This window comes from Panonychus citri, unplaced genomic scaffold, assembly GCF_014898815.1.
Source record: "Panonychus citri isolate SS breed McGregor unplaced genomic scaffold, ASM1489881v1 Contig00135, whole genome shotgun sequence".
Classification (NCBI taxonomy): Eukaryota; Metazoa; Arthropoda; class Arachnida; order Trombidiformes; family Tetranychidae; genus Panonychus; species Panonychus citri.
The window spans coordinates 674,891-690,729 of NW_026515540.1; the positions used below are offsets into that span (position 1 = coordinate 674,891).

The 15,839-nt window shown below is 33.8% G+C and overlaps 3 protein-coding genes and 1 pseudogene across 3 annotated transcripts; 1 reads left to right on the plus strand and 3 right to left on the minus strand.

Annotated features, from left to right (window-relative positions):
• Positions 1-1,359: 1,359 nt before the first annotated feature.
• Positions 1,360-3,275, minus strand: LOC128392119 (uncharacterized). Its single transcript, XM_053352104.1, has 2 exons — positions 2,942-3,275; positions 1,360-2,844 (listed from the first exon to the last, which is right to left on the minus strand). Exon 2 carries the CDS (start codon positions 2,681-2,683, stop codon positions 1,583-1,585), a length of 1,101 nt encoding a protein of 366 aa, XP_053208079.1. The 5' UTR covers positions 2,684-2,844; positions 2,942-3,275; the 3' UTR covers positions 1,360-1,582.
• A 3,337-nt stretch (positions 3,276-6,612) lies between these two features.
• On the minus strand, positions 6,613-10,424 carry LOC128392115 (uncharacterized UDP-glucosyltransferase YdhE-like). The gene is made up of 2 exons (XM_053352099.1): positions 9,725-10,424; positions 6,613-9,655 (listed from the first exon to the last, which is right to left on the minus strand). Exons 1-2 carry the CDS (start codon positions 9,763-9,765, stop codon positions 8,365-8,367), a joined length of 1,332 nt encoding a protein of 443 aa, XP_053208074.1. The 5' UTR covers positions 9,766-10,424; the 3' UTR covers positions 6,613-8,364.
• Positions 10,425-10,859: 435 nt separating this feature from the next.
• LOC128392118 (D-beta-hydroxybutyrate dehydrogenase, mitochondrial-like) lies at positions 10,860-12,288 on the plus strand. The gene is made up of 2 exons (XM_053352103.1): positions 10,860-11,217; positions 11,345-12,288. Exons 1-2 carry the CDS (start codon positions 11,001-11,003, stop codon positions 12,235-12,237), a joined length of 1,110 nt encoding a protein of 369 aa, XP_053208078.1. The 5' UTR covers positions 10,860-11,000; the 3' UTR covers positions 12,238-12,288.
• A 2-nt stretch (positions 12,289-12,290) lies between these two features.
• LOC128392127 (sodium/calcium exchanger 3-like) lies at positions 12,291-15,508 on the minus strand (annotated as a pseudogene).
• Positions 15,509-15,839: the final 331 nt, after the last annotated feature.

Genomic DNA, 15,839 nt, shown 5'->3' on the forward strand with positions numbered 1-15,839 from the left:
CGTACTGAAGTAACAGTTGATAGTTAGGATTAGTTGTCAGATCGGTGATACCAAAGAACAAAAAAGGATATTCTGCATTTTTTCTGGTAAATGTCCAAGAACAGGATAGAACATTATTTGAGTAATAAGATGATCCACTAGTAAATTGGCTGTAAGACGAACCTGAACCAGTTTTCACACGTCCTAATGTAGAACCATTAGCTGATTTGTAACATGAATAAGTATTAAGATATTGTGTTGATGATTGTGAATAAGGTGATCGAAAGGTAAGAGAAATCGTTTTATCATCAGATGGTTTGATTCGTTGACCAGTTAAAGTAAGTCCGATTATTTCGTCACCACGATTCTGTTGTCTCACAAACCACTTAGCAGTAACTAAATTATTCTTGGAGCAATTAATAGACCCATCGAATGAAAGACAATAAGTTTTGGTTAAACATTGGTCATTACAATTATTATGACTCTTGGCATTTATAAGGCTGATTGGGAAAATTATCAAAAGAATAGTTAATAAGTTCATCATTTGTAATGGAAATGAAAATTAGACAATAAGAGACTTGCACTGGAAAACAAAATGGATCAAATGTATTTTTCATGATATATATTTCTCTCATCATTGACTTGGAAATTTCTGTCAAATGATGAGGAGAAAATCAATTGAGATAATTGTGGTAATGATTGATTCCAACGGTTTCTAACAATAAAAACTTCAATCTATCAGAAAGTTCATTAGTAATTTTTCATTGGAAAAGATAAACGAGATTTACTTGATAAAAACCCAAAATGAACCCAATTGATTTCAATGGATTTTAAGATTAGATTTTCAATCATTTCAACTGCTTTTCCTCGGTTCTGAGTTGATTACATAGAGAGACAATAATTGAAAGGAGGAAGGCCAATTCTGCCTAAAAATTTAATTTCGCTCAAAAATTTGTGCATGGAGAATCTATTCCTATAAAAATCTAAGTATCAAGGGCATCACAATTAAAGGTTTACCGGAGTAAATTGTCTCGAGAAAAGTGTTATTTCCACTATGAGTTATGACCATATCGACGACTTTTATGATCGCAATTTGATTGACGTAGTTTTGTCCCCACATGTTTGGTGGTAACTCGATCTCATCACCTTTCGGTCCTTTGGATACGATGAATCGATGAGGGGACTTTGAAAGGATCGAAATCATTTTTCTCATTAACTCGACGTCAACTGATCCTAATGATCCAAGAGAAAAATAGATTAACTTTCCAGGTAAAGAAGCGATTGATTCTAGCTCAATGAATTCACTCTCATCATAACTATTGTCCATTCTTCTTCATATTGTCTCAAGCAACATATTAGTTTTCTATGTACTTTTGTAGATAATATAAGTTAAAAATTTTAATCGTTTTTCACATTAATTGTGCACTTAGAAGTTAATATAAGTAATTATTACTTAATTAATTATATGTAATACAATTAATGACAAATCAACGATAGTTCCTGATATTAAGTAACAACCTGATTGATTTTTGTTTGAAAAAGGAGAAAACTTTAATATAAACAAAAGTGTCTTTTGTCATTTCAATAAAATATCGTTAATCATCTACCATGTACATTGATCCCAACCGACATCGTAAGTTGGTTCGACCGGTGGAGGTGGAGGTTGACGAAGATTCTGCGAAGTTAATGTTTTTTTCCTCAACTCGTCGAATATGTAAGGACGAGGGACAGAGTTTTTCGCACTGGCGGTAACATAATCTTCTGCCTTGAACTTTTGAGAATTCATTTTATAATAACGAGAAGCTTCGCTATCATATGCATTGTATTTAAACGATTGCGGCCAATCATTGATCAGATCCATTGTCTCTCTCAATAGACTTGACATATGCTCGTTCTTCGGGTAAACGTATCCATGGTATTTTTTCCCGAGTCTTTTAGTTTTAGTAAATTTTGATATGGTTCTCTGATTCTCAAAGTCAATCAGGTATAAATACAAAGTATAAGCGGCATCTACCAACGGCGAATGAGTTTCATCTTGTAAGATCACATTCAACATCAAAAAGGCACAGAATTTGATTCCAAGTCCATCACTGGATTTACGACAATTGTAGTATGATGAAACACAGACAATTTTAGGTAAGAGTTTCAAATGATCTTCTATTGATATAAATAAGGATGCGAAATCATTGATCTGTCCAGAGACAATGATTCGATCATATTGCTTGAATAGCTTTTCAACTTCCTCTTTCGCACAGTGAAAATCTTTCGCATGTTCGACGTCCTTAGGTTTGAGCCCATGACATTCGGTTCCATAATCATATTCTATGATGGAAGAATCTGGATGTCGTATGAACTCGTGGTAAACTAATTTGCACGAGCCATCGACAATCGAAATCCAAACAGGTACCGACACCGGTGATCCATCTTTCATTCGTATTCTAGCAAGTTCCATATCCATTGCACAAACATTCAATCCGCTTTTTTTAACTTCCGCCATGGCTTTTAAAATCTCATCATGATAGTCTTTTGGTGGAGCCATTGCTTGGGCAGATTGTGACACTTTCTCATCTAATAGTTTCTTATTTAGATTAGGATCTCGTTCTGGTTCCTGTTGTTGTTCAGCTGAAGAAACCAAATTAAGTCCTGGCCAAGAATTCATTTGCTCCTGGGAATAGGGAATATATTGTCTTGGTATTTTACTCATTGTGATGGGCACGGAAAAAGATCAACAGGTCAACATGAAAAAAATTAAACTCGAACTAATTTCGATTGTCAATTTGAAACAAATGAAACAGTGAAACAGAATAATAATCAATCCACTCGGAAACCACTCGAATCTCGCTTGATTAATCCTCGGCTTTAACTCTAATTAAGAAATAAAAAAAAACGTAAACATTTGATTAGATACAAAAAATTGATACACTTAATTGATAACACAAATATAATCCCCAAAAAAATTTACCATTTGTTTGTCTGATTAACTTTGGATTAAGGAAAGATACACAATAAGAATTCAAACAATTCAACTTAATGCCTACACAAATGAAACTTGTCGAAAACTTAATTGTAAACAATCAAATTAAATGTTCAAAAGAAACGAAGTGAAAATTTTCATCATGAGAAAAGTTGAACAATTTAAAAAGTGAATTTTTATTCCGGTCAACCAAAAAAGTAGACAAAGTCAAAGAGAGAGGGCAGAGTGATCGGTGTGGAGAATTGCGGGAAATTCAAATTAGATTTTTTAGAAAATTTTCAATTTAATTTAATCAATTTGATTGGATTTAATTTCTAATAAGTGAAATTTACACCATTTGTCTCATTTACTAGTATTAATCTCAAGGTTAATTTAGTGAAGCAAAATAAGTAAAATAGAACCAATGTCAGCCAATACTGATATTAAACACGCCATTTTCGCGTATGAACTGACTATTCACCCTTTTATTCAATCAGCTACATTGATGGAAAATGTTCAAGTTAAAAATCGCGATTTGATTGACATAATTCTTCCCTCATGTTGTGAACTGGTAACTCGATCTTAACAGATTTGATCTTTTGGTTTCGATTAAATGACAAGGAAACTTTGAAAGTATCGAAATCTTTTTTCTCACTCTAACGCGCCGTCCTAATGACTTGGGACTGAGACTTTAGAAGAAAGGAAATAATTTTCGACTTTGACAGCGATCGATTCTACTACAACGAATTAACTTTTTTCGTCTGTCATACGAATCGAAGCATAAATCATGGCGATTGATCATCTTTTTACTTATTCTGCGTCAAGCCACCTATGAATTTTGTATAAACTGTAATAGATAATATAATGAGTATAAAATTAGAATTATTTTTCACGGTTACACCGTACTTAGAAGTTAATATTTTTATTGTAATATAGTTAATTATTAGTAATCAATGATAATAGTTACAATGAAATTCTAATTAGAAGTAATAATAATCTGATCTAATTTTAATGAAAAGGAGTAACTTCAATATAAAAAAGTGTCATTTCAATATAATATCGTTAATCACAGTCATCTTTCATCTACCATGTACATTGATCCCAACCGACATCGTAAGTTGGTTCGACCGGTGGAGGTGGAGGTTGACGAAGATTCTGTGAAGTTAATGTTTTTTTCCTTAACTCGTTGAATAGATAAGGACGAGGGACAGAGTTTTTCGGACTGGCGGGAACATAATCTTCTGCTTTAAACTTTTGAGCATTCATTTTATAATAACGAGAAGCTTCGCTATCATATGCATTATATTTAAACGATTGCGGCCAATCATTGATCAGATCCATTGTCTCTCTCAATAGACTTGACATATGCTCGTTCTTCGGGTAAACGTATCCATGGTATTTTTTCCCGAGTCTTTTAGTTTTAGTAAATTTTGATATGGTTCTCTCGATTCTCTCAAAGTCAATCAGGTATAAATACAAAGTATAAGCGGCATCTACCAACGGCGAATGAGTTTCATCTTGTAAGATCACATTGAACATCAAAAAGGCACAGAATTTGATTCCAAGTCCATCACTGGATTTACGACAATTGTAGTATGATGAAACACAGACAATTTTAGGTAAGAGTTTCAAATGATCTTCTATTGATATAAATAAGGATGCGAAATCATTGATCTGTCCAGAGACAATAATTCGATCATATTGCTTGAATAGCTTTATAACTTCCTCTTTCGCACAGTGAAAATCTTTCGCATGTTCGACGTCCTTAGGTTTGAGCCCATGACATTCGGTTCCATAATCATATTCTATGATGGAAGAATCTGGATGTCGTATGAACTCGTGGTAAACTAATTTGCACGAGCCATCGACAATCGAAATCCAAACAGGTACCGACACCGGTGATCCATCTTTCATTCGTATTCTAGCAAGTTCCATATCCATTGCACAAACATTCAATCCGCTTTTTCTAACTTCCGTCATGGCTTTTAAAATCTCATCATGATAGTCTTTTGGTGGAGCCATTGCTTGGGCAGATTGTGACACTTTCTCATCTAATAGTTTCTTATTTAGATTAGGATCTCGTTCTGGTTCCTGTTGTTGTTCAGCTGAAGAAACCAAATTAAGTCCCCAAGAATTCATTTGCTCCTGGGAATAGAATATATTGGTATTTTACTCATTGTGTGGGCACGAAAAAGATCAACAGGTCAACATGAAAAAAATTAAACTCGAACTAATTTCGATTGTCAATTTGAAACAAATGAAACAATGAAACAGAATAATAATCAATCCACTCGGAAACCACTCGAATCTCGCTTGATTAATCTTCAGCTTTAACTCTAATTAAGAAATAAAAAAAAAACGTAAACATTTGATTAGATACAAAAAATTGATACACTTAATTGATAACACAAATATAATCCCCAAAAAAATTTACCATTTGTTTGTCTGATTGAATTAAGGAAAGATAAACAATAAGAATTCAAACAATTCAACTTAATGCCTACACAAATGAAACTTGTCGAAAACTTAATTGTAAACAATCAAATTAAATGTTCAAAAGAAAACGAAGTGAAAATTTTCATCATGAGAAAAGTTGAACAATTTAAAAAGTGAATTTTTATTCCGGTTAACCAAAAAAGTAGACAAAGTCAAAGAGAGAGGGCAGAGTGATCGGTGTGGAGAATTGCGGGAAATTCGAATTCGATTTTTTAGAAAATTTTCAATTTTCAAATTTAATTAATCAATTTGATTGAATTTAATTTCTAATAAGTGAAATTTACACCATTTGTCTCATTTATTAATCTCAAGGTTAATTTAGTGAAGCAAAATAAGTAACAATTTGTTCCATCACTTGAATCATTACCAAGTCTTGTCGTTAATTTTAATTCAATTAGATCTATGATCAAGTAATTTAATCATTTGGAAAATTTGCGAAAAATTTGATTGGGTTTAATTGTGAGTAAATCAGTCAGATCCAATTGCATTCGAATTGATATTAGTTAACTGTCACCATCGATTCAAAGGTCAAATGTTAAAAGCATAATCATTTTCTTTTCCTCTTTTTCATGGATAATATTTCTTTGAAAACTGACCACAAGTATGAATTGAAATTCTTGTGTCCAGTTTCACTAATTATCGAGAATCTTCATTAAATTCATTTGTAATTGATGAAAGTGTTTGCATTTTTGTCTTTACCAATGTGATCACAATCAAATGGAAACAAAATCCTTTCAATTTCCCAAAAGCATCAATTTAATTTTCTCTAATTGGCCAATCAATGGTCAAAGACAACGAAGGTTATAATTTATCCATTAGGCTTGAAAAAAAAACGACAAACTATTTAAATTATGAAAATCAAGTGACTTAAATCAAAAGATCAAAGCTCAAATTGGATTTACAATCTAAATTCTCATACAATTAAACCCAATCGGCTTAAGAGACAAACAATTAGGGTGTTTTTATTTACTAAAATTAAGAGGCTTTTATGATTAAGTGATTTAAAAGTTAAAGGTTAGATTAGATTAGATTAAGTACAGTGAGAATAGAATTAACTTAATCACTATGGAAAATCAATCATTAAAATAAGACATTAAGTAAATTTAAATTGGAAAACACATTATAACATCTCATTGGAAAAAAACATTTTAATTGCATTTAAAGTTTCAAACAGATTCTGATGATGAAAATATTAATATCTCAAATATTATTAGATTTTAAGTAAAATGATTAAAGCAATTGGCCGAATTGGTAAAGATTCATATTTGAATTAAGTTATCTAAAAATTGAATCTTTGAGAATACAAACTTGGTAAAGTAGCTTCGGCCTTTGAAATGGGCTCGATGCTCAGTTTAAATGCTACGGAATTTTGCTGAATCAATTTCGTTCAAACGATTATTGGTCATTCTGTATGGGTGAGGCAGTTCATCGTCTGGAACTCCGTTGATATAATCATTGGAATTATAGACTCGAGAACACATTTTTCGATAGCGTTTTCTTTCATTATCGTAAGGACTGTACTTGAATGAATTAGGCCAATCGCCGACCTGATTCAATGTATTTCTCAGGAGACTCGCCATGAGTTGATTCTTAGGGTATTGATAACCATTGTAATCGTTTCCCAAATGAATCACATAATCGAGTGAAGGAACGATTCTTTCAATTCGATGAAAATCAATCAGGTACAAGTAAAGGGTGTACATTGCATCGGTCAATGCTGAATGATGTCCAGATTGTAAGATGACATTGAACATAACGAAGGCACAACGTTTAAGTCCAAGTCTTTCGTGGACTTTATGGCAATCGTAATAAGAGGAAATGTCTACGATTTTAGGCAAATAGTTTTGAAAATGATCTTCGGGTGAAATTTCCAATGTTTCGAAATCTTGATATTGTCCAGAGACAATGATTCGATCAAATTGATCGAGTAGATTAACAATAGTTGCACGGGCACAAGAGAAGACAACACCTCTTTCAATGTCTTTCGGGACCAGGCCATGGATTGGAGTTCGAAATCTGGAATCGTAAATTTTACAACCAGGATGTCGGATGAACTCGTTGTAAACAACATCACCGTCCCCATCGATAATAACGACCCAAATTGGTACAACTTGCCAGGATCCGTTTTCGTTTACCACTTCGGCCGTTTCCACGTCCATTGAACAGACTTTCAAATTTCGTCTTGATGCTTCGGCCATCGCTCTCACTATGGTCCGTGAATAACCGTAAGGTCGAATCATCGAATCAGCGGCTTCTTCCAATTTTTCGTCCATTTTTTGTTTTCGTAACATCTCATATCTATTGAGCGGGACATTATTGTACTTTGAGCGTAAATAAACACGTTCACAGTCCTTAGAACAGAAGCGTCCAGAGCCTTGACAATGCATTTTATTGGTGAGAAAAGAAATTAACAGTTAACTGAATCACAATAAAAAGAAAACTAAAGATGAAAATTGATGAAGGTTAGATTAACTTCCACTAACTAACACTAACTAGTCTCAATTAAGAGCTTGGTGTGAGCAGAACGAGTTTACCAACAGTTTAAATGAAAGGCGAGAACGCAAGTCCTTTAAATACTAAATTTGGTCAATTGAAATGAAAAAAAATCTCACTGAAGATGCGTCGAGATTAACATAAAAAGATTAACAAAATGTACAAATGCTGCCATCTAATTATTGATAAATTGACAAGATAAACAATTGACTGAAACTCGGCTTAACCAGGAGGAGCTCAAGTTCCGGCGGTAAACCAACTTTACGGCTCATCTTCAAAAAGCCATCGAGTTCGGCTTCAACTTGTCAATCGAGGCTTAACTAACTTACATTGGATTTCCGAACTAATTTTTCAGATCTTTGCACAGAAAATATTAGTCGAATATGATTTAGTTAATTTGGCGAATGAGAGAGAATTTTTTGAATTTGAATAAAGAATTGATTTTAATTGGCGATTGAATTGTTATTCTTTAGATTTGAGATTAGGTTTTCAATCATTTCAACTGCTCTTTCACGACTTTTAGTTGACCTCATTGAGAGAGCAATTTCTTTGATCTTCCTGGTCATTTCTTGGTCATTTAGTGTCTCTTCAATAGTATTTAGAACAATTTTTTCATCTAAATTCCAAGTATCTAATCGTCTTCCAATACGACAATCAACCACCCGTTGGGCATTATCGAACTGATCGTAAAAATAAGGCATCACAATTAAAGGTTTACCGAAGTAAATTGTTTCGAGGAAAGTGTTATTTCCACCATGGGTTATGACCATATCGACGACTTTTATAACCGCGATTTGATTGACATAGTTTTGGCCCCACATGTTTGATGGTAACTCGATCTCATCACCTTTCGGTCCTTTGGATACGATGAATCGATGAGGGGACTTTGAAAGGATCGAAATCATTTTTCTCATTAAATCGACGTCAACTGATCCTAATGATCCGAGAGAAAAGTAAATTAACTTTCCAGGTAAAGAAGCGATTGATTCTGGTATGACGAATTCACTTTCTTCGTCAGGCTTCCGGATCGAAGCATCAACTCGAAACCATTTATCGGCTGGATCCTTGGGTTCACACTCTTTGTAATCGAGACCTTCAGGATAATGATAGAATCCAAAATACTTTGGTGTATCGAGAATCCAATTAACTTCAGTTAAACAAGACACATTAGATGACTTCCACCAAGCATGAAGCTTATCAAACAATTTCGAAGCTGAATCTCGGTATATTCGTCTGAACTCGAGGGCTTTTTCCTTGTCCACATTAACTGAGTAACCAGAAAACGGTGGAGGACCTCGAGGATAAATTAACAGTGGATTCATCGATGCTATTGGTATGTATGGAATAGTTGATCGAGATATGGACGGATATTTGGTCACAAAGTCACCGATTAAAATGTCAAATGAATCTTGATGTTCGTCAAGAAATTTCCCCATCGCTTGATCTCCAATTTTAATTTCATTGACCATCGAAGCGCAAACTTCTTTATCTTCATCAGTCCAATTCGCGTATCGTTGAAGAGCATCAGATCGAAATTTGTCCAAATTTCTTTCGACCCAATCGACATAAGGTCCTGGTGGGAGATTTTCAAATATCGACTCGTCATAGGGAAGAAACTTGAAACCTCGTTTATCAGCGAGTTTCTTGTAATGGGCTCGGTGGACAAAGGTCACTTCATGTCCCGCCTCAGCAAGAATCTCACCGAAACCAAGGGTACAATTAATGTGACCGAATCTGTGAGTTGAAGTAAAATTATGAATGAAAATCCTTTTCGATTGACTAATATGATTGATCAATACTTACGCATCTAAAGCTGAAATTAATATACGATATTTTGGTTTCATGTTAATTGCGAACAATTAAAAATACAGAAAATGCTGATCAATGTTGACACGATTAAATAAACTTCTTAAATGATCAATCTGGAAGTAATAATAGTTAAGAGAACTGATTTCGAAATTAATTTCAATCGTTTTCATTGAAAATACTTCCAACACATTCAAATCATGGTGCTACCAAGTGATTAATCCTAGTGATTAATTAGTACTTGAATACTTGAGTTATCAAATCATCGGCAATCAAATGTACCGAAATCAATTGTCATTGAGACGATAAAGATTCAAGATTAGTTGAGATTCAAATCACTGCTAAAATCATTGAGATAATTGAAGTAAATGATAAATGAAGTGATTTAATCGAGAGATGATCAACCAGTTTGATATTCAATCTATTGGATAGTTAACCGATAAAAAAGTAAAGATATGAATTATCAATAGTTAGCAAACTTTTCAGATCTTCTTGAAAAACCAATTGATTAACAAAAGAGAAAGTTGATTGTTACAATTATGTGAATCGGTGAATCTGCAAATAGCTTAATTGACAATCAACTAACTGTTCAATAGTAAATATAAAGATACTAAAATCAAGGTTATCAATATTTCTGATCATAAGTAAACCGTAAGTATCTCACAAAACAATCAATTCAATAAGATCAACAATTAAGACTTAAATTAACCTCAATCAATCAATTCATTGGTTAAATTTAACTTTCGTGACTAAGTTTTGATCAAGAATAGAAACTCAGATCAGAGTAATACAGAAAAAGTACAAACAATTAAACTCTTAAATTGTTCAATCAGCTAATTTCTTTGATTTGTTTCCAGTCACAATTAATAAAATCTAAACATAATAAGCAATAATTATGAGCCAAAGCGGACAAATTATGATGAAAATAATTAAGTTGATTCACCACAATTAGTATCAGTCACCAAGAAGAAACTTGAAGGTCATTGAAAGTAAATGACCAATTCAAAGTGACCACAACTTAATAATGTTTCTGTAGATAGTTGTTATCTGGACCGGTCAGTTAGTTTAACTTTTCTAAATCAAGTTCTCATTGTAAATTGTTTGCTGAGGTTTTTCATCTTAATTGACAGTTCAAGTTGCTCACTGATGATAAGATTTTATCTTCATCGTTTCTCTCTCATCTTCCTTGTACCAACTTCAAACTTGATTTAGACTCATTTGATAAGAAATCATTTTCTCTACACCATTAGTGGTCATCATTTTCCTCAACGAAATGTTACCTTTACTTTCAATAATCTTTGTTTTGACGTTTGCTTTTCTTTATAAATATCTTGTCTTTATACCTTTGATCTTTGGATTATTCAGATTAATTGGATCGACGATTGTTTTTATATCATTTTCTTGGTTAATTGCGAAATTGATTCATAATTATATCTCATCTCGTCTTCTTGGTCCAATTCCAGCCTCTGGCAAAGCCATTTTCATCACAGGTAAACTATTGACTACATTTTAATTTCTTTTCCTTGTATCATGTTAATTGATTGAAAATTACTCTCTACATTTAATAGATTAATTTAATAATATGTTAACTAATTGACTTGTTTAATTTGTGTTTAGGATGTGATTCAGGTTTTGGTTATGGATCAGCATTAGAGTTGAATAAAAAAGGCTTCCGTGTATTTGCTGGGTGTTTGTTTCCCGAAGGTAAAGGTGCCAAAGGTTTACGATCATCAGTCAATTACAAGGACAAACTTCATATAATTAAAATCGATGTGACCAAAGATGAGGACATTGAAAAGGCATTCGAAACAATTAGTGAACAGTTAACTAAATCAGGCGATTGTCTTTGGGGTATTGTTAATAACGCTGGAATACCAAGAGTTGGCAAATGTGAATGGGGCTCGTTTGATGATCATTATGGTCAATGTTTCGATGTTAATGTTTATGGGGTGGTCAAAGTAACACGAACCATGTTACCTTTACTAAGAATGACAAAAGGATCTCGAGTAGTCACAATTTCATCAATTAATTCACGAATGACATTTCCAGATACAAGCGCTTATTCAATGACCAAAGCGGCTTTAACACCTTTTCAGGATGCACTTCGTTCAGAGGTTGATTCATTTGGAATTAAAGTGATCTCCGTTGAGCCAAGTTTCGCTGCAACTCCGATTCTTGAACAATCGCGAATCAATTCACTTTACAATAAGATTTATGATGATTCGACCTTGGAGGTTAAAAAAGCTTATCCCAATTCTGATAAGTTAACAAACGGATTACAATTACTTCAAGCAATTCCAAATAAATATCTGTCAATGGATAAGACATATGAGATTGTAATTAACAATATTGTTAAATCACTGACTGATTACGAGCCACCATATAGATTAACATGTTGTCCATTGGTCATTTCAATACTTTATTCAATTTATCCAATCTTACCATCGGAATGGACTCACTTGATTCTCGGCAAGTGGTTAGTTAAATTGTCACAAATTTTCGGTGATTGATTAGCCGAATAATTTGAATCTTCGAAATAAAATTATTTGATCAATATTCAATATTTACAACTGATTTATGTTCAATGGCTTGTAAAACTCGAGCCACTCTCGTTGAAACGATCTTTTGAATAAATTGTTTGACATTGATTGTTGATTATTATAAGTTAATTGATCCAAAGTAAATTGGTTCTTTACATTCTGTAAAATAGAGATTGAAAAAAAAAACAAAAGCGGTAAGATTGAGGTAAATTTGATTGTTTACAAAAATATAAAGTATTCATGAGTAGACAATGAAATAAATTATGATCTGATTGTTGAGTCCACTTAGTTGACAACGGAATGATAGAAGGTAAGATTTTCTTATGTCGACGATTGTTGAGAAAAATGGAAACAACAGTAACTTAACAGAGTATTTTGTCTTCATGGGTTAATAATCAATCGGTAAATATGATGATTTGTCTTGGAAGATTTAGATTAAGAAAACAATCGCCATAGAAAATATTATTAATATATAATTTTTCAGGTACTTGATTGCGATTTTATCACTGATCCGGCTATGTAGAGGAGCCAAAGAGCGACGAATAAAATTAATGTTGGAATCGAGTATTTAAGAGGTCCTCCAAGTTCGCCGGGTCCAAATATGGGTAAAACTCGACGAAGAAGGAGAACAGCGATACAGATGAAGGAAAGAGCCGTGTAAAGAGCGACTGAATAGCCTAGATCACCAGCGGGTACTGGAAATGGTTTTCCTTTGGATGACCAATAAAGAGCAGCCATTAACCAAGGTAATCCAAGTCCAAGGAAAACATTGACTGAATTGCTACCAGTTATATTACCGATGGCATTGTCGGCATACTTTTCCATACGCGCTGCCGTTTTTGATGCAAATGTATCAGGAAGAGATGTTCCCATAGCTACAAGAGTGATCGCCGTTATTGAAGGTTTCATACCGACGAGACAACCAAAAGCTTCGGCAGTGTCACCAACAATTGTCGTAATGAGACCAATAAGAATCAGCGAGACAATAAAGGTTAACCATCCGCCAAAAAGTGTCGGTGGAGGTACGAATGCAAATACAATCTTCCAGCCAAACGATATAACATGAAGACAATGGTCAACAAAGTTCGGTCCAGATCCATTTTCACCCTCAACTTCTGAGCCGTAATCAATAGACATCGCTGATTTAAATTGTTCAATCCATTTGTCTTTGTGAATTTTGAAGCCTTTGCGTTGAGCACTAATTTTAGTCATTAATTTTGCCATGACAGCATTATAATCCGAATCGTTAGTTACAGTTACCATGATTGAATTGTTTTTACCAATTTTCGCTCCATTTGTTGCATTCAGCAAATGTACCTCGAAATATTCATCTTTGATCTCCTCGAAATCGTTTTCAACAGCGATCTCGATTTCTTGCCTGATTACACCATGAGCAAAGATCAGAGTTCCCTCTCCTCCGGAATAGTCTTTACCATTCTTGGCTGTTCCGTCAACTGTTTTCCATTTAACTTCTACTTGACCATCGGAACCTTGTTCACGAAGAACCGGGATAACAACTTTACCAGAATCTTCTTCAACAGTAATTAATCGTTGACCGAATGCAATTATACCGGGAAAATCATCATCAATAATTGTTACTGTCATCATGCAAATACGACCTTTAGCAACTGCAGGCGATTCGGTCTCATTGTTAATCAGAGTTAATTTAACCAAGAAAATGTTATCAGGATTCCAATTGTCATCATCAATTATCTCAATACTGACAGTTTTTTCTTTCTCGTATGGATCAAGTGTAACGATTTCTTTGAAAGCTTTGTAATCGTGACCTGCTTTTGCAGTACGATCAAGTGTTTCCACCAAACATTGAACTGCATTATCCATACGACCATAACGGACGACGGTCACCTCAACAGATCCAGCATTTTCAAGAACAGCAGCCATTGGAGCAGCGAATTGAACAACCGCAATGTCTTTTTCATGGGCGATCTCAGCGGCCACAGTTGCTAATGCAATCGATCCATCGGGAACCGTTTTAACCGTTGATCCACCGCTCATATGATCTTTCATTAGATCATACACCTGCTGTAGCTCTTTGGTTAAATGTGGAAACGGAGGTCGAGAGCCAGATAACCAGCGACAAGCAGATACTCGATAAAACAGTCTAGTATGACGTTCGTGTTCAAAAAGATAAGTGGCCGCTAAACAGGCAGCATCTTCCGTCGATATATTCGGATCAACCTTACGAAGTTCCTTAAGGAATTTAGCCAAACTTTTCTTGGTTATCTTTCCTTTCGGGAAAAAATCTTCAACAAAAATAGGAATATTAAATGGAGATTAAAAAGTGTGTCCAGTCACGAAAAGAAATTTCATTTTTCTCTGTTCAAATGTGATGAGGATTAACTGAAGATACTCATTAAATTGATTGACATATTTACTTGAGAATCGTCATGATGCTTGTCAACCTTTTGTAAGAAATTAATGTTAATTGTGTTACAAGTAATTATTTCACTGATGATGGAAATTATCATGGAAATAAATGTTACCTTAAACGCTCTTATGGTTCGAGTTTCATTGTTAGGAATACCAACCACACAAACTGCTGAAATTATGAATAAATTGTAAGCCGCTGATCCAACGATGGTACCAGGACCGAGAGCTCCAGAGACAAACCTAAGTGAGAGAGAAATGAAAGAATTGAGTGAATCCAAAACAATTAAAAGTACTTGAGTAATCATCTGATTCTCTAATCTTACCCTGAAGAAACAATCTCAATGATCGCTAGTAAAATTTCTGGAGCAGAAGAACCAAGAGCCATAAGGGTAAGATTGGCAACAGTTTCGTTCCAAATTAAAACTTCCATATATTCTGGTGGTGTATTAGCATCTCCTGGATTAACGATAATCTTTCTCGTTTGTGAGGTAATTCGTTCAATAGCACACATGAAAATATCCGCAATTATGGCGATACCAAGGAATAGATAAAGTAAAAATAAGAGATAAACAATTATCCTAACCCAGAGAAACATTGAACCATAACCAAGGTAAGGTAAAAGTAATCCTTTGATAATACATTGGTCGCCATTGTGTTCACCTAATGAATAATTTGATCCGCTGCTAAACATTTTAATAGGTGAAGTGGTTGACATTTTTAGCTATTAAACCGACACAATTTCGAAAAGAGAATAATCAAAATTCAAATCATTCTGATCTTGTGATAAAACAGCAAAACTAAACTGTTGATTAACCAACAATCCAAATACAATCAACAAATAAAAAAGTAAAGAAAAGAAAAGTAAAAAAAAGTTGGTTTTCTGTTTTTCGTTTTTCTTTAAAACAGTGACACCTGTCGATCGAAATTGTAACCAAATTCGCTTCTTAACATTTAACAGTTTTATGGATAATTAAACACCTTAAGTGAAGTGGTTTTACCTGAAATTGAATCAATGGAACAATTTTAGTTTCATAAATCTTATCAATTAAGATCAAAGGAAAGACAAAAGTTAATATTAGCTCAATAGCAGCAAATTTTATCTACAAAGTTAAACCAACCTGAAAATTAGTTGGAAACAATTCGACTCGAAATTAGAGACCAATGTCAATTAGAAAATCAGA